The sequence below is a fragment of the Rhinopithecus roxellana genome, chromosome 6 (assembly GCF_007565055.1).
Source record: "Rhinopithecus roxellana isolate Shanxi Qingling chromosome 6, ASM756505v1, whole genome shotgun sequence".
Lineage (NCBI taxonomy): Eukaryota > Metazoa > Chordata > Mammalia > Primates > Cercopithecidae > Rhinopithecus > Rhinopithecus roxellana.
Window position 1 is genome coordinate 122,567,113 of NC_044554.1, and position 20,175 is coordinate 122,587,287.

Sequence of the window (20,175 nt, forward strand, 5' to 3'; positions counted from 1 at the left end):
AGTGAATGAACAATGTAGGTTTTGATCTAGGTTAGACAGGCCTCTCATTTGTTGGAGAATAAAAGAGAAGAGAATGCAATAACTTTAAGAGTTGTATCAGGTTCACTGTTGGTATTAACAGAAGGAAGACGCGTGCTTTTACTTCCAGGGGAATTCTTCCAAAGCAACGTTAGAGTGGTGGGCTCAGGATGGTCATTCTTTGGCCATCCTGTTAAAGTGACAGGCAATCTATCTTTCCAACAACAAATGGGATTAACAAAATTCTCCATTTCATTTGGGCAAGAAGCACAAGACCAGAGGGGGAAGAAATGGAGTATGCATACCAACCTCCAATGGATAAGGGATCTGGGAATAACTTTGGTGGATGGGCTGTTATTTCTCTAAATATAATTTGTGAGAGAGCTACTGAATTTAGGAAAGGTTTAAAATGTTTCTAACCCAGTACTGAAACACAGGCCTGGAAAAAAAACACAAAGGAAGAAGTCATGGAATTGGAAATGCTAACCTCTTTATCAAATACATTTCCAAAATATACCATATAATGCAACCTGAGCCTTTTAAAAATCTTCACTGCCAATATAGTCTTTAAGGATCTGTGCTTTCTAATAACAAAGTACTGTAATATTGATTTTTAACTTTTATTTTAGGTTTGGGGATACATGTTAAGATTTTTTATATAGGTAAACTTATGTCTCAGGAGTTTGTTGCACAGATTATTTCATCACCCAGGTATTAAGCCCAGTACTGAACAGTTACCTTTTCTGCTTCTCTCCCTTCTCCTACCTTCCACCCTCAAGTAGATCCCAGTGTCTGTTGTTCCCTTCTTTGTGTTCATAAGTTCTCATCATTTAGCTCTCACTTACAAGTGAGGACATACAGTATTTGGTTTTCTGTTCCCTCATTAGTTTGCTAAGGATAATGGCCTCCAGCTCTATCCATGTTCCTGCAAAAGACATGAACTTGTTCATTTTTATGGCTGCATAGTATTCCATGGTATATATGTGCCATATTTTCTTTATCCAGTCTGTCACTGATGGGCATTTAGGTTGATTTCTTCTCTTTGTTTTTATGAATAGTGCTGCAATGAATATTCACATGCATGTGTCTTTATGGTAGAATGATTCATTATTCCTCTGGGTATATACCCAGTAAAGGGATTGCTGGGTCGAATGGTAGTTCTGCTTTTACTTCTTTGAGGAACTGCCACACTGATTTCCACAATGGTTGAACTAATTTACACTCCCATCAACAGTGTATAGTGTTCCCTTTTCTCCACAACCTTGCCAGCATCTGCTATTTTTTGACTTTTTGATAATAGCCATTCTGACTGGTGTGAGATGGTATCTCATTGTGGGTTTGGTCTGCATTTCTCTAACAGTCAGTGATATTAAGCTTTTTAAAAATATGTTTATTGACTGCATGTATGTCATCTTTTGAAAAGTGTCTGTTCATATCCTTTGCCCACTTTTTAATGCTTTTTTTTATCTTGTAAATTTGTTTAATTTCCTTATAGATGCTGGATATTACACCTTTGTCAGACGCACAGTTTGCAAATATTTTCTCCCACTCTGTAGGTTGTTGTCTGTTTACTCTGTTGATAGTTTCTTTTGCTGTGCAGAACTCATAAACTTAATTAGATCTCACTTGTCAATTTTTGCTTTTGGCGTCTTTGTCATGAAATCTTTGCCCATTCCTATGTCCAGGATGGTATTGCCTAGGTTGTCTTCCAGGGTTTTTATAGTTTTGGGTTTTACATGTAAGTCTTTAATCCCTCTTGAGTTGATTTTTGTATATGATGTAAGGAAGGAGTCTAGTTTCAATCTTCTGCATATGGCTAGCCAGTTACTCCAGAACCCTTTACTGAATAGGGAATCCTTTCCCCATTGCTTGTTTTTGTCAGGTTTGTGGAAGGGCAGATGGTCATATGTGTGTGGCCTCATTTCTGGGCTCTCTATTCTGTTCCATTGGCCTATGTGTCTGTTTTTGTACCAGTACCATGCTGCTTTGGTTACTGCAGCCCTGTAGTATCATTTGAAGTTGAGTAGCATGATGCCTCCAGCTTTGTTCTTTTTGCTTAGGATTGCCTTGGCTATTCAGGCTCTGTTTTGATTTCATACGAATTTTTAAATAGTTTTTTTTCTAGTTCTGTGAAGAACATCTTTGGTAGTTTAATAGGAATAGCATTGATTCTGTAAATTGCTTTGGGCAGTATGTCCATTTTAATGATATTGATTCTTCCTATCCATGAGCATGGGATGTGTTTCCACTTGTTTGTGTCATCTCTGATTTCTTTGAGCAGTATTTTGTAATTTTAATTGTAGAGATTTTTCACCTCCCTGGTTAGCTGTATTCCTAGGTATTTTATTCTTTTTGTGTCAATTGTGAATAGGCTCTGGCCTTCCTGATTTGGCTCTTGGCTTGGCTGTTGGTGGTGTATAGGAATGCTAACAATTTTGGTACACTGATTTTATATCCCAAAACTTTGCTGAAGTTGTGGTTAAAAAGCTGCATGACTTGTCAGAGGCTAGCCAAATATCCACATGTTCTATTTGTGAGTAAGGGAACTATGAATTGTATTTTAAAAGGCAATCCAGCAAGCAGCTGGATATAACACATGCCCAGGCTTCTTAGCCCTTCTTCATGCTTCCTTGGGTCTCTTATCAGAACAAGAAGAATAGAGAGATCTCTGTTATGGCTTTCCTGTGGCAAGTAAAAGACAAGGCGATGATTTTCCAGTCCATTTCCCCTGGCAACATGCTCATCAATCACCAAAGGCTAGGACTTTGTTATTTTGGCTGGAGGAAAAAAAGCTTAGTGGTTTCTGTACTAGTGAAATGGGACTCTCCTTTAACCTGTGTTTCAGATTAGCATCAGGGCTTGCTGCCTCCACCTTAAGTGCATCTGCTTTGATGGCATATGGGCTCACAGGATGAGTCTGGAACACAGCAATTTTAGCTACTATAGAAATGATTTGGTCTGGGATAAAAGCTATTTTTTAAAAAAATGTGTTTGGTGGTGCCAGTTTTCTAAATCCAACAGGGGCATTACCAACACTATGGGTATTTATCTTTCTGCAAGTGATGTGTCCTCAGCAGTTTTCATTTACTGTCATCCATACTGGTCTATTTTCACCTTCATACTTTCAAAAGGCCACAGTAGAATGGAACAATACACTTTAAGCCAAAAAAAAAAGCTTAACAAAAATAAACATACACACAAATTCCCTTTGTCTGGCATCACTTTCCCCTTTTATCCCGTTTAATTTGAAAGAAATGTATTTTGCCCTTGACTGAACAGTGGAGTTATATACGAACATGTTGCTGTATGGCCATGCACATACAATGAAGATTGCTGTTAACATTTCAAGTCTCAAATTAAATATTTTGCTTCAAAAAAAACTGGAAAGACATCTAACACTGCTTCATTAAACCAATTCTGCATTCATAATATGTTATCTATTCATGGACAATCTCCCTGTACCTGCCAATCCAGGATTTTAAAAGTACTGAAAGCCTAGAGATTGTTAAAGAAATCCCTGTACCAGTGCCTGTCATTGTAGTAAAAACAGGCTTGCAACTCTACTGTCTTCTATACGCAGACATTGATTTAAAAATTTACTGCTCATCATCAATTGCTTCCATTTACAATCAAGTGAAATTTCTCCATAGCCGAATTATACTATTTAATGGTAAAATGTTTGTAAGATTAAAGGAGATAACAATGGTGTCAATAAATCTCATTAGAAAACTTATCATATCATTTTTCCTAGTCCTTCAATGTTTGCTATTTTATCAATATCATCATCATCAGTAAACATGTACTGAATGTTTTTAATATATACACACTGATTATTTTATAAAACCTGTCCCCTTGTGTTGCCTAAGAGCAAAGGAAGTGATTCCATGTTGTTAATTCTTATGTTGGGCTATAAAGAAAAGATTCAGATGTAAGAACTTCAACTTTTCGGGAATAGAGGGCATTCCCCATTAAGATGTATGTTAAAACACCCTTTTGTTGGATTATAAAAATATTGAGTTGAATTATATGAAACTGTCATTTTTGTAGGGCAAAACCAGCCAATTATTGGGAATATTAAAGGGTTTAATGTTGTATGGCACTAGCTCATTGTAAACAATAAATTGTAAGGAACCCATAATACCTTGACAGAGATATATGCTGTTAGTATTTTGGTGTATTTCAGGCTAGTTTCTTAATATATGTATTTGAAATATATTCCCCAAATGGGATCATATTGTATATATAATTTGGATCTTGTATTTCTTTAGGCAATTATTCTTCAAAAATATGAGATTTTTTGAAAAATCATCCTGTGAGATGTATTCATTTTGTTAGACAAATTTTCATAATGTATTTAATCATCCCCTGTGATACATTTTTATTGTTCATTTCTCTAATTATTTGGGAGGCTGAGCATTTCCCATGTCTACCAGCGTTCTGTATATATGTACGTCTTTGCAAATTTGTTCATGTTCTTATCCATATCTAAATTGGGTAATCTTTTTCTTAGTGGTTTGTAAGAGCTTTTTATGTATTAAGGACACTAAACCTTTGCCATACTTTTTGCAAATATTTTATCATTTGCTTTTTGGCTTTATTTATATTTTAAGTTTAAAATTTTTATAGTCTAATGCATGAATCATTTCCTTTGTGACATTTTCTACTGTTTTGCACTTAGGAAACTCTACTTCCAGATCTGATATTTGTTTACATATTATTGTATCATTTAAAAAATTAGTAATAGCTCTCTCCTACACACATACCTTTTGAAACGATAAAGTATTTAGACTGTGTACAAAATATAAAACAGGCCACTCGCATGGTATCCGAAGCTGAAAGTGTTGTCTTCAGCGTCCTAACCAGCACTAAATGTTACTAAATCAGGCCTGTTTCTAGCAAAATTTACAAGCAAACTCAGCTGTCTTCTTTTCTAAGGAAAATTTCCTGCTGCACAAAGGGTTACCTCTGAACAGTATCTCCATTATTTCACTCATGACTCCATTCCTAATTTTCTGTTTTCTGGCAGCTGCTCTCCAACTTACAAATAATGCGTGTCTTTGTTTAGAGTTCCTTAAAAAAACTGTATATTCTAAATGTGGAAGAAAGCTCAATTTATTTTACTTTGAAACCTGAGAAATCAATAACTTGAACCATATGTTAATTATAGAACTTGGTGATAAATAAAGTAAGAAGTCCAGTGAAACTGTGGAGAAAGTGATGGTGGAGTTGAAACAGAAAAGAAGAGAAGTCCTTTCTCTTGATGTGTGATGCTCTCATAAATCTCCCCACTTGGGAAGATACCAAAATGCAACTCTTTTTCTTAATTCACTCTAATGTAATTTGTGTTTTACTTCCTTCCAAGTTCCCAAGTGTTTTTATTAGGATCTTACAGCAAAGATAAGACACATATCATGGGCTGTTAGTATAGTGGCGTTATTAAGAAAAGATGATGTCAAAGACAAAACTTAATTGGTATTTATGTCCCTTTGTGGTGTTTATTTTGATTTACATAGTTTTGTATTAAAGATATAAAACAACTCATCTTTAGTTTCTGGTTGAAATATTAAAAGACTTGAGGTTTACAAGATCAATTGCTATGATCAGAGTAATAATCATAATGCGGGGGACAAGAATTAGCATGTAATGTTTCAGGCACTTACACTCAGCATAATCACACGCTTTTTAAAAAAGCACTTTTTTTGGGTTTATTTATGGTAAATAAATCTCTCCTTCTTTTCTGTGACCCATTCAACCAATTCTCTTCCTGTGATCACCAACCTATTTCTTGCCTATTCTGAACCCCATCCTCCTGACCCGGAATATATTTTGGTAGAGGAAGGAAGCAAAGGGAAGCAGGGCCCACACTCATATCTTTTATACCATGTTAGTCTCAACAAACATTTCAAGTCTTCAGTTATGAGTAATGGTGAATTTCTCAGTTCCAGACTTAAATATTAACATATGATATATTAGTGAAATTAAAATTTCAGCAAGTGTTCATTCCATACTAACCATATTCATAGAACATCTTAAATTGAGGATAGCCATTTCCAGATTGATCTAAATCTGATTGCTTAATAGTAAACTTTCCTTTTAATGTTGCAGTTCCTAAACATAATTTTTATGCCTTGCAGTCCCCAATCTCGGCTACATTTGGTTTAACATTCTAATCTAAAAGTGGTGTGACTATACTACAGTAGAGGGATAAATATTTTCTTTGGTTCTGGCCAAGAAAGAAAAAATGAACAAGTATGGTCAGTGACAACAGTGAACAATGGTAATATAAAAATCAGCAAAACTGCTAGCTTAAATTTGCTAAAGGCTTAGAAAGACAATTAGAAGAAAATGAGATTTTCAGTACTCATGGCTTTTAACATATGAGCCTTAGAGTACTAGGTTTAGCCACATTGGTGTCAGCACTAAAAACCTATGACTATGATCTATTTAAATTTCATTTAGTTTTGGTTCCTTACCAATAAAACAGGAGTAGGAATTCTGACCCATTACACTTGCAAGTCTGGTAATGGTTTACTAATTTAAGACCCTAGAGAACTGTGAAATCATTAGTGTATATGAAACAAAAAGCAACTTTCAAAGGTCAAATCATGAATGAGTGATGAACACTATTTAAAGGGAAGATTTCTGTGTGGCTTAAAAATTTTTAGTTGGAATTCTCCTATTCCTAAGCATCTCTTTAATTTATGTCTCCTATTAATGAGTAAGTGTTTTTCAATAGAACATTTTAAGGAATAAAACTTCAGTGCCTTTAAACAAGTTTCGTACATATGAATGATGTTAGTGAAAGCACCACACCTGATTTCACCTGGGCTTAGATTGCCTAAACCTATTGATTGGCTGGGGTTACCAATGCACAGGCAAGCAAATCTTCCGGAGGTGTGAGTCATCTCAGAACGTAAGGCAGATGTTTTCCATTTCCCACTTGTGTCATATGACATACTGCGGGGGGAATATGTCCTAAGCCACAGTGTCTGGTGTCACCAGAGGGTACTTATTAGAAACTCCCTCCTGAGACTATGTTTGACAATGAGGAATCAGGGCAGGATTGTCATGTTAAGTGAGCACCCCAGGTGGTGGTGATGCAGGTGATTCACTGACCACACTTGGAGAAACAGAGCACAGTGTTTATAAAGCCGTTATCAACCCTTTAATAGATGGTTACTCATTTTTGCAAAATCTGTTGGGTTAAAAAAAAATCTATTGGGTTTAGTCCATTTTGCAGGCATCCTAATTAATCTAACCATTACATGGTAGCAGCCAAGGTTTATTTGTCTTTTTTAATTTTTATTTATTTATTTTTTTTGAGGCAAGGTCTTGTGCTCTGTCACTCAGGCTGCTGTGCAGAGGTGTGATCATGGTTCACTGCACCCTGAATCTCCCAGGCTCAAGCAATCCTCCCACCTCAGTCTCCTGAGCAGCTGGGACTACAGGTACACACCACAACACCTGGCTAATTTTTGCATTTTTTGTCAGGATAGGGTTTCTCCAGGTTTTGCCATATTGTCAAACTCCTGGGCTCAAGTGATGCATCCTTCTTGGTGTCCTAGAGTGTTGGGATAATAGGTGTAAGTCACTGTGCCCAGCCCACTTTGTCATTTCTGACATTCAAGGAATTCTCTTTACTTCCTAAAACTCCAAGTGTCACAGTGCCCAGATGCTAAGTTCTTGATTAAATATATGAATCCGTATTCAGGTCAACCTCTCCTCATTTGACTTACCGTAAGAATCAATCTTTCAGGACATCACGCTCTTAGAGGGTGATGATAAGAAAGAAGAAAAACAGAATGACAGTAACTACAACATTATTCGATATGCTGAAGACACTAGATTCTCATAACTGGCACTACGGGGTTTGCAAGGCTTCATTATACAACTTTTTGTGAAAGCACACATTCATTCAACAAATATTTACTAGAACCAGTAATTACTTTCTTAACTGCAATGAAAGGATTGTTTAATTTTTTCCACCTTGCTTAGGAATGAGGAATAAGATACTATCTCAGATAACTGATGGATACCTACTTTGTATGCCTTTCACTAATTTAAAATTTCGCAATGATAATATTGCAAATTGTTGGCAATTGCTCTAGTAGAGCGGTCCTTTTTTTCAACTTACAAACTCCACAATACATATGGGCATCTGAAATTTCTGGGTAAGAATAAAATTCAAATGAATAAATATAGTATAGTATTTTAAAGATTTTAAAAGATAACTTATTCCTTTGAAGGTTCTAGTTCTCGTGATGGGGATGGGGAAGACTGCATACAATTGGGATATATGGAAAGCAATTTTAAAGTGAAAAACATGTGTCACTACAAAATTATTTTTTAGATACATACTCCTGAGATATGAGAACAGGGTCTAAGATTCATGACGTCAATCAGTCTCTTCATTGAACTTGGTTCTCCATCCTTGGTATAAAATATATTTAAGCATCCCACCTTGGGGAAGAACAATTTCTGGAATTCAGTTGGTATTTTTGGAATTAGTCAATACTATTTTAAGGAGAAAATACCTTATAGTTTTGGCGGGATCAGTTATTGGTTTTAGACTATGTCTAAACCAAGCCAAATTCTTAGCTACAACATAGATAATCCCAGTGTCCCGGCCCACCACAAAGAACGGAATGCACAAGTGCAAAGTGAATGTGCCGAGATATGACATACCTTCAGCTTATTTTTCTCTAATATAAATATTTAAAAATTTTATCCTTGGAAAAGTACCATCTCCTCACTTGTACAATGGTGGTACTGATGACTACATTTCTGAGTTAATTAACAGGTAAACACCTAGTACAGTCACAAACACGTGTTTGAGGATCCCCTATGTTCCAGGCAGTATGCTGACCATGGAGCTAGTGCAATGGACTAGAGTCTTGACTTAAAGTCTCACCTAGTTGGGAAAGATTAAAAAGCAAACATAAAAAATAAATGACATAATTTCAGCTAAGTGCTATGAAGAAGATAAAATAGGATAATGTGGTGTAATGTGATAAGCTATAACTAGATGTGGAGTTGTAGCTGAGAGGGTCAGAGAAGGAATGATGAAGACATGACATGAACTAGAGGGTGTAGAGCATTCCAAACAGATGAAAAATCAGCACGGACACATGCTGAGCTAGAAGCAAGCTGAAGGAACAGAAAGAAGGCCACTGTGGCTGGAGAACCGTGGGCCCAAGGAAGGATGGAGGCAGATCAGAAAGGCAGGGGGTGGGGAGCACTAGATCATGTAGGACTTCTGATGTTATTCTATAGGTCATGAGAAACCACTGGAGCTAAGTTTTCAGTAGGGAAGTTAGAGCATTTTATTTCTGCTTTAATAAGGTCCCTCTGGTTGTTATACAGAGGATGGTCCGTAAAGGGGCAGGAACAGCAGTGGCATGTTGAGTTAGGAAGCTGGTTAATGGGTTAAACTAGAGCTATAGCAATGAAGATACTGAGAAGTAGTCAGATTGGGGATATCTTTTGGGGATAACACCAAAAGCACTTACTGATGGATTAGATGAAGATTGTGAAGGAAAGCAAAAAATCAAGAATTATGCCTAAGCTTGGTGCTCAAACAACTGGGCAGATAGGGAAGGCTTGAGTTCGGCAGAGGATTCTCAGTCAATGTTTTACATGGTTAACTGACTATCTGTACCAAGAGCATGTGGGAGAGGTCAGGCTGGAGAATAGGTATTTGAAGATTCTGGACTAAATGACATCACTTGATTAGAAAGCATAGCCAACGAAAAGAAGAAGGCTGACAGTGAAGCCTTGGATGTTCCAATGTTTAGAGGAAGAAGAGCCAAAAAAAGAGACTGCAACCAAGGAGTTTAGCACAGGCTAAATTTAGATGAGAAATATCCTTCCTTCTACGCAGAAGAGCACTCGGCTATCTGTTGCCATGGTGATATAAATGGGTATATACTACCTGCAAGTTTTAATGGACTTTGTAAACAGATTCAATGCCTAGTCAGGTGAGGAAGCACTTTCTAAAGAGATTCCAACTTATCTGTTATTAGCTGAATCTAAGTGTCATTTGCCTATTTGGTGAGTCATTATTTATTTAGTGAGTCAGTCTTACAGTACCTTTAGAAAGAAACTAGCTTTTCTTAAACCCGTATTTCCTATCTGCTGCCCTTTTACATTAATGTTGCCTTTTATAGGGTTGGAGACTTTTAAAATCCCACCAAATAACTCTGGTATATTTGCTATTAGAATATCATATACATGCATATAATTCTGTCCTCTTTCTCTTCTGATATTTTCAGCTACCATAAGGGTTAGGAATTTGCAAAAGGATTTGTTTCTGAGAGTCTTCAGAATCTAGACTGCATAAGATTGTTCTCCTTTAAGAAGTTGCTAGAGTTAGTGAGTTTTCCCTTGGAATGAAATATACTTGAAAGCACAATATATATGTTTCTGATTGGAGCAGGGGGAAACAAATGAAATTATTAGTAAGATTAAAGTAAGATTATACTGAAATCTTACTAATTAGAAAGATTACACTGAAGATTTTATTTCTCTCTACACTTTAGATTTGGGCTTCTGAGTTTAGTAGTATAAACTCCCACAGTTGTTAGAGCTCACTCACTCTACCTTTCCCCCTGAATTTGGAATATACTCAGTATTGATTCACTATCCTTCCATCCTTCAAATCATCTCTCCTGTTCCACTCAGTGGTCAGCTGCTGCCACTGCTTTGATTTATTCCCCTGTCTACTCTGAGGCTGGCTGCTTAATTTCTGCTTAGCAGTATAGTCTTTAAACCCCCCCCCCCCCAATCTCAAAAGTCTCAGTATGTGTGGGAGCAGAGGGATGCGGAGTGGGGAGGGACAGAAAGTTGTGGTTTCTGTGGAGAAAATATTTCTTTGGAGTCAAAAGACTATATTAAAAGCTGGTCTTCCACAGAATATAGGTCACATTCCTGGTAAAAGTTTAGATGCCTGTTTTTTAAAAAACAATGCCTCTACACACCATAGTTAATATACTATAAATGATATACTTTGAATAAGGGATAATAAGGGTCTACAATTGTGCATAAATCAACTAGGTAAAACACTATAATAGCCAATCCTATAAAAAGCTACATTAATGGAGAAAGGCAGAAGTAAAAATGAAAGAATCTTGGGACTTAGGTTGGAGAGCGCTTAAAGCCAGGGGAAGCTGGGGCAGAGTTCTGGAGAGTCGAGGGATGCTAGCTAGGGGTGGGAGGCTGATAGCGGTGGTGGGAGTTTGTAGGGGGGTAGGGAATGAAAAGAAAGGATATAGAAAACATAGTGTCTTGAGTGCCAAGAAGAAAATAAACTGGGAAACCACAGTGGCAAGTTAAGAGCCTTGAAAGATCCACTATACTGTGAGGAGTGAACTATTTTAAGTTAAATTGCATTAGGTTAAGGCCCATCTTACAGTAAAAGATGGCATCACTGATCTATGAGGTCTTTTACACCAGAACTATGTTATTCCAACATTCGACTTTGCTTCTTTAAAGAGATTTTATTGAACAGTCCTCTCAGGTATCTTTCACAAATGTATTTTCTTTTTAAAATTATTTCCTGTTACTATGAAAAGTAGTTTGCATCAAATACCAGGAGAGATGTGTGTGTGTGTGTTTTAAAAAACATGGTCTATTCAATTAGTGCAGCTATGATATTAGATTGAAAAAAATTTCCTTCCAAGATCTTTATCATTATGGTAGAGTATTTGTTCTTTGAATTTCTTGCCTTGTTTTTGGGATCACCTTATTATGCAACATCTGCTCTGAATTTCAAATGTGATAAACAGAGTATGAGTGTCGGTGGCAGATGGCTAATGACCAGCAGCGACAGGGCATTCAAGCCTGCCTTGTTTTCTGGGAAGCGATATTTTCATGTTAATTTGCTCTGTGTCCTGCAAAGATGAGACAAATCACCTGCTCGTAATTCAGGCAAAATGGAGACCACCAGGAACTAAGAGGGGCCATGGCTTGATTCCTTTAGGAGTGAGAAGAGAAGAAGATCTGAGAGACTTTCCTCATCTGCAGTACAGGGACCAGTCAGTCACTTTGCATTATGTCAAACTGAGAAAGATGAATCAGCCCTGGGCATCCCATACTGACATCAGAGCCACTGTTTACTGCAAGCAGATATTATTCATGAGAACAGATATTTCCCAGAGGCAGAAAACAGGTGCTATTAACAGTGTGTGTCAGTTTCTGAAGTCTGGGTTTTGTAAAATAAACCTAATAGTGTGTTTTATCTCTTACTGAGAATATTACAACCAACAGAAAACTCTGAAAAACATTCAATTGAAGATAAAATGAAATCTAATTCACAGAGAAAACGACCTACACAGACATGAACGTGGAGCTTTTCTGGCCCTCTCAAGCTCTATAGATTTCATTTATCATAAAGATACATAAATAAAAAAAATTTTATTCCAAGATTGAATCATCAAAAGAGGCCATATGGTCTTGAGCTCAAAGAACCCTGTCCTATTTTTGAGGCTGCTGTTCTTTTGTGTGACCTTTCAATGCCTCAAACTTGTGAAACTATATTGCCAATTGCATCAAACATTTTTTTTAAATCAAACATGTTACATGCAGTTTCACGCACAGAATGTCCACAGAATAATTCTAGGTTTTCAAAGAGTTTATAAAATAGTTGAGAAGCCAGGTCATATCCTAGAAAATATTAATGTATTATACAGACAAGCCTAAATACCAAAAGAATGAGTTAGTAAAAGAGGGCATTACATTTGGAAAAGCCTGTACAGGAGAATATTTTACATAAGAGTCTCTCCCCATCTATATCTTGCTGTGTACAGTTCTTTTTCTGGGCGGCAGTTACAAATGACTAAGAAAAATGGTGAGGAAATTTCTTTACAGTTCTTTCTGACCCTGTCTCCTAGAATGGCAGATGAAAGCATGAAAGAAAAAAATAAAAATCTAAGAGCGGTTCTTTTTTCTCATAAAGCTCCATGAATAAAAAAAGGTGCTATATAGGCATAGATACTCTGAATTTATCATGTACCCTAAAAGAAAAAATAACACAATCATTAAGGTGTCAATTATTGCCTCATAAATCTCAGCATGGAAACCCAGGAAGGCAATATTAAATCTCAAATGAGCCAATAAAAATTTAATAAAGATGGCACTGAACTCCTCCACAAGTAAACAGACCCAAAGATAATATTCTGAATTAGAAAGAGGAAAGCCAGATACGTCAACAATAAGCTTATGAGGGAAAATTAGAATATCTGTTGACTTCACAGGACAGTAGCCAACAGGCTGCTTTATGCGAATGTCATTGTCAACCAAGAATGGATGCAACTTAAGGATATCAAGAAAAGAGGTTAAATAATGTGATGAAACCCCAAGATGAAGTATGAAGGTGACTTCTATGTATGCTTATTTTGTTTTTAGAATAAGGTATATTTAATCATGTTGGAAAGAATCACCTAGGATTTTATTTTATTCTCAACTTCTCAGTGAAAATGTTCAGTTCAGGCTTATACTCTTAACGTATTTTATTAAAGTCCCACATGACCACCATGCAATAATTAGTTTCCCTGATGAGTTCACTCAACTATCAACCTTTATGAGTACTTATGGCTTTATGGTGTGGTTTAATGTCTTTTTTATTTTTTGAAAACAAATGACATTTAAATGCCCTTCAAAAATTGGTAGGTGATATAAGTAAGCTGGAAAAATAAGACCATCATGGGCTCTTTTCTAACAAACATGTTGATGAAATGATAAGCAAAATTATGTTACCCATATGATATCTAGTAAGACACCATGGAGCATCCCAGTTTTATTCAAGTACTGCCCAATTAGTGCAATTTATATCCTGAATGTGCATTAGAATATCCTGAATTTCAGTGGCCTGTTAACAGGTAAACAGTGCCACAGAAAACACAGCACTGGGTAGAGGAAAGTGGGTAGAGGAAAATCCCCTGAGCTTAAATGATCTTAGATGAGGTCTTGTTTTGATTTTCTGTTTTATATATATATTTCATGTTAAAATATCTGGCTGGGCATGGTAGCTCACGCCTGTAATCCCAGCACTTTGGGAGGCCAAGAGGTGGGCAGATCACGGGGTCAGTAGTTTGAGACTAGCCTGATCAACATGGTGAAACCCCAACTCTACTAAAAATACAAAAATTAGCCAGGTGTGGTGGTGCACGCCTGTAATCCTAGCTACTCAGGAGGCTGAGGCAGGAGAACCACTTGAACCCGGGAGGCAGAGGTTGCAGTGAGTCGAGATCACACCACTGCACTCCAGCCTGGCGACAGAGCAAGACTCCGTCTCAAATAAATAAATAAACACAAAATATCTTACGTATAATTATTTAACAACATGATTTGTTCTAATCTATGCAAGACAATGTCAATATTAATATCTATGATTTGGATCCTTTGAAAAGTAATTTAAATTTAAGTATTTAAAGAACAGTTTGGCACAATATAGATCACGCTTACTTATATATTAGTCTGTTCTTGACTTGAAAATACCCCTAAACTACTTAAATAACCATACAGAACATGTACCACATGCTTGTGTTTGCATTTTATCTCTTCTCCTATACTTTAACGGTCCTTCAGGGCAGGTCCTCTCTTTCTCACGCCTAATTCAATTTTGTGTCCCTGAACTGCCTAGCACAGAACCCTCCATGCAGAGTGAATATTCAATACATATCTGTACAAGTATAGTCAGAGAAGCTCTTATTACAACACAGCATTCTATATAAAAAATCAATTTCTGTGTTCCCAATAGGTTGTTCATAATAACAATATTTGCTTGATCTAGTTATTAAGACTTCCCATAAATGAGCCTATATAACAACAAAATATTTCTGTTCTCTGGTTGTGTGCTTTAAAATTTCAATTAACCAGAATTCAGATTCTCCCACTTAGCAGCTGTTTATTCTGCATTCCAATTCTTAAAAGCAAGTCAATCACAGAAAAAAAAGATACAAGTGTTGATTAAAAATAATTTTATATCAGTTATACATTCAGCCTAAAACTATCCATTTAATGGTTTTATTATGCTTTTAAATGATTATTCAAGTTTTCAACAATGACCTTAAAGCATCACAAACACTCAAATTATTTTTTTAAAAATTATATATTTAATAAGGAAAGAAAGTAGGTTAGTATAGTTCAGAATTTTTTTAAAAAATTAAAAATGAGCCAGGCGCAGTGGCTCAAGCCTGTAATCCCAGCACTTTGGGAGGCTGAGACGGGCGGATCACGAGGTCAGGAGATCGAGACCTGGCTAACATGGTGAAACCCCGTCTCTACTAAAAAAATACAAAAAACTAGCCGGGCGAGGTAGCGGGCGCCTGTAGTCCCAGCTACTCCGGAGGCTGAGGCAGGAGAATGGCGTGAACCCGGGAGGCGGAGCTTGCAGTGAGCTGGCATCCGGCCACTGCACTCCAGCCCGGGCGACAGAGCAAGACTCCGTCTCAAAAAAAAAAAAAAAAAAAAAAAAATTAAAAATGAAGATAAAAGAGTCTTCTAATTAGCTTTTAAGTTAGCAAAAAATGCTCAATTAACCACTAACATATAAGTTAACTGCCTGAAGTATTTCATTTGACTATGGCTTATTTTACTATGAAAACATCAATACATCATTAGCCACAAACCTTCAATAACTAGAGGCCCTTGCCCCCAACTCCACCTCTTATCTGCCAATTTGGATCAAGGGGTGTTGATGCTAATGGCTGAAGAAATTTAACAGCCTCCAGGACAATCTCCTGTTCAACACGTAATGAAGTGACATTCCCTTTCCTGGAGATAGACAAAAAGCTCAGAAAAAAACATTTAATTTTTAATGTCACCTTGTTCAAGAGCTTCTGGCAACAATCACCTCCTTCTAGCAAGCCTCTAGCTCCATCCTGGCTCAGCAACTGCCCGCCCCCGCCCGTCTTCTCCTCCCCTTTCTTACTTTGGTGACCACCATTCTGCCTGTTCCTTTTTCTATCCTGCTTCCCCCTCCACCCTCACCCTTGAGATCCCCCCATTCCACTTAATTTCTACTGGCGCCTGATCAAACTTGAGTCTAGTGAACCACTCTGGCTTATCAACATTTTAACTGCACAGATGCCTTTGCAAATGATTCCTCCAATATCCTAAGAGAATTTAATGTAATGCTCAAAATATCTATGCAGGTGGTAATGTAAGATATAAAATACATGGTTGCCTCATCCGTCTATTTAAAAAAAAAAGATACTCCCCAAATAACTTTGAACTTAGAAATGTATCAGAAAACATCAACAATTATTTTGATAGTCTATATTTAAAGCCTTTGCAAGTCATTTTAAAAATAATTTTGAAAATACTTATATCTAAATAAAGTATGACAATGTGTCTTATTTACTTAGTACTTATGTGTATAAATCATTGTGTAAGACACTGTCACGACATGAGGATGACTGAATACATGAGATCTGTACATTAAAAAATCCCAATTAAAGGTAGAAAACAAGATAAAAAGGTAGAGATATGTAGAACAAGTGTTATAAGGCACATGAGATTACATCCAGCTATAAGAGTTGATCAAATGGCATTTGAGATGGCACTTGAAAAATTTAGGTAGATAGCTTGGTGAGAAGGAGCAAAAGAAATGGCATGAGAAGGAAGGCCATCAAGGTGGAAAAATCACAGATTATACTAAGAGAATGGTGAGCAGTCCAATTTGGCTAGAAAACTGTATAAGAAAAAAGACTATGCCCCGCTCTGCATGCCAAACACGGGGTTTCTGACAAACTCATAAAAGAGAACTAAAACTTCAGGGGTAGAATAGAATGCCAGAGGAAAGAGGGGTGCAGAGATAGAAGATGGTCAAGAACAGGTAACTATCAGGCATACCTACATTTAGAGGGCCTTAATGTCCTTGAAACTGCTCAGGAAAAAATGGGACTATTGTTAAGCACCAGATTCTTTAATGAGAGCCACATGGGAAAAAAACAGAATATTAATCTAAAACAAAAGGAATAAATCATTCAATATGTCAAATTCTAAATATCAGTATGTGAGAACGTCATTTAGCTATCACTAAAGACATTTCTTACTCTGCTGAGAAGATAAACTATTTTTCATTATTAACTTGTATCTAGAATGATGGTGAATTCTGTAACTCATTTCAAAACAATGAATGATAAGGCAGGAGTCTGTTTAGCTAAGCTACCTAATTCACATAGACAAAAAGGTTTTCATGAAGACCCGCACATGACGTGCATAAATGTAAAAGATCTACCAAGTTCAGTTAAGCAGAATGCAAATAACAACAAAAACTATATCAGTAGCATTTTCCATTAGACTTAAAGGTAGGAAGAACTTCTAGTCAATACACTGCATCTACTTTACTGACATCTAAGGGTAGAAAGCATGGCTCAATCATCTTCAAATCCCAGGAGTTTGGCATAGTATCTGGTTACTTAGGCTTCCCTATAAACGTTTTATGAATAAGAAAAATGAAGAAAGAAGGAGGGCCTAATAAGTAATATTTCAGATTCACACAGCATTGGTTGTGTTGTCATAAAACACAATGTGCTCATGAATAATGCTCAAATTATGTCCTCCATAGACAATTAACCATCAGAGAAAGACTGAGCTACACTTACTAAACTATGTTTTCTAAGGTCTGACAATGTACAAATAGATATTTTAAAATAATTTTAATATGCATTAGAACTAAAAGTTTTTCTTTCCACTTAATTCTAAAATTAACTAACTAGAATACATATGTCCGTATTTTGAACATCTCACTTAGCTGATGAACTGGAATATATCCCAATCTTTGAAGATTTTCTTTGATTTTTTAAACTATATACCGAATTCTAAAAGTCATAATTCTGGAAATTTTCATAAGGAATGAAAGCCACTGCTTAACATACTATAATAGTCGAATGCCTGATAAGACATGAAGATGATTCTTGATACCTTTATGGTTTCAGTGGGCACTCCAGGCTCTGGAACTTTATCCAAGTAAGTGGTCAAGTCTTGATCAACATGTTCAAACACTAAAGTTAGTTTGGTTTCTCTGTCTGTTCGTGACACTGTGCACACATCAAACAACCTAGAAGAAAAAACAAAGAGGTTAAGTAGGTGGCAATAAGCAAAGAAGTAACCTGTATGTTTTATACATATTGCTCAATTTGGTCTCATAATAGAAAAAAAAAAAGGCCAGTGTTGATCATTTCTTGTGATCATACATAAAAATATCAAATGAGATCTGATACTTTAACAAAAATATGAAGTTTAGGAGAGGGGAACTCAGAGTGTGTGGTTAAGCACGAGAACATCTATAGTAACAATGAGAAAGCAACACAATTGGAGCACAAGAACGCTTGGAGAGTTTCCTTAGTTAGGACCTTAGATAGAACTTGCCAATGGGGATAATTTCAAAAACTTGATGTCTAGGCAAAATATGTTTCTTCTTAGCTCACAGTTTGAGAATTATTAGAGATAGATTGAGCATGCTTTGGAGATGCTGAAGGCTGTAATCAAGATTTTCCTGGAATTTAAGGTGTCACAACCACATCTGTGAAAACAAATATGATGGAATATGGAGAAATTTTTAGTTTATTTCTAAGACAGCCCTCATCCTGCTGAGTCAAATCATTCCCTGGAAAGGGCACATATTCTTAGTTTTTAAAATTCCAAAGCCATGTTAATCAACATTGTGAAATTTAAACATTTTCTTTTTCGGGAGTAGGCGGACCTGTATTGGCAAACTATATTACCCTTAAATAATAAAGAAACAGATTAACAAATGTTTTGGATGGGTGAAACATTTTGGATGGGTGAAACATTTGGATGGGTGAAACTGGATTCAGTTTCTTCCATAAAAATCTTAAAATAAGTTGAAATTTAAGTTCTAAAAACTAAGCCTTCAGGAGTTGAAAGAATATTCAAGCCAAAGGACAAAATTTCCTTTGGTTTCAACCAAGGTACACTATTAAGCACAACAGATTCTCAACAAATGTTTGAAGAATTAAACTACCCATAAACAAGCTGTAGGTACATTTCTTAACAAGAATGTAATATAAATACTAAGAAAAAGCTAATAAAATACTATTCATATTACTTTCTTTAATTTTTTAAAAAAATTGAATAAATGCCTTCTTCAAAGAAACTAACTATAAATGTGCATAGAGTCCAATAACTAAGGCATAGGGTTGACTATCAATTATCCTGCTTATATATTACCTCCCTTAATTTTTTAAAATTATATTTTAAGTTCTGGGATACATGTGCAAAATGGTTTGTTACACAGGTATACATGTGCTATGGTGGTTTGCTGCACCCTTCAACCGTCATCTACATTAGGTATTTCTCCTAATGCTATCCCTCCCCTAACCGCAACCCCCCACCGCCCCCAACAGGCCCTGGTGTGTGATGTTCCCCTCCCTATGTCCATGTGTTCTCATTGTTCAACTCCCACTTATGAGTGAGAACATGCGGTGTTTGGTTTTCTGTTCCTGTGTTAATTTGCTACAATGATGGCTTCTAGCTTCACCCATGTCCCTGCAAAGGGCATGAACTCACATCCTTTTTTATGGCTGCAAAGTATTCCATGATGTATATGTGCCACATTTTCTTTATCCAGTCTATCACTGATAGGCATTTGGGTTGGTTCCAAGTCTTTGCTATTGTGAACAGTGCTGCAATAAACATATGTGTGCATGTGTCTTTACAGTAGAATGATTTATAATCCTTTGGGTATATACTCAGTAACGGGATCGCTAGATCAAATGGTATTTCTGGTTCTAGATCCTTGAGGAATTGCCACACTGTCTTCCACAATGGTTGAACTAATTTACACTCCCAACAGTGTAAAAGCATTCCTGTTTCTCCACATCCTCTCCAGCATCTGTTGTTTTCTGACTTTTTAATGATTGCCATTCAAACTGGCATCATTGTGGTTTCGACTTGCATTTCTCTAATGACCAGTGATGATGAGCTCTTTTTATATATCTTTGTTGGCCGCATCAATGTCTTCTTTTGAGAAGTGTCTGTTCATATCCTTCACCCACTTTTTGATGGGGTTGTTTTTTTCTTGTAAATTTGTTTTAAGTTCCCTGTAGATTCTGGATATTAGCCCTCTGTCAGATGGACAGATTGCAAAAATGTTCTCCCATTCTGTAGGTTGCCTGTTCACTGATGATAGTG

The 20,175-nt window shown here is 36.4% G+C and overlaps 1 protein-coding gene across 3 annotated transcripts in view; it reads right to left on the reverse strand.

Moving 5' to 3' along the window:
- The window catches only part of CDK6 (cyclin dependent kinase 6), a 236,096-nt gene that overhangs the window by 154,866 nt on the left and 61,055 nt on the right, over nt 1-20,175 (reverse strand). For all 3 annotated transcript variants that reach the window (XM_010389487.2, XM_030932345.1, XM_010389493.2), the window contains exon 3: nt 17,944-18,079. In XM_010389487.2, coding sequence (XP_010387789.1) covers nt 17,944-18,079 — 136 coding nt within the window. The remainder of the gene's footprint in view (nt 1-17,943; nt 18,080-20,175) is intronic.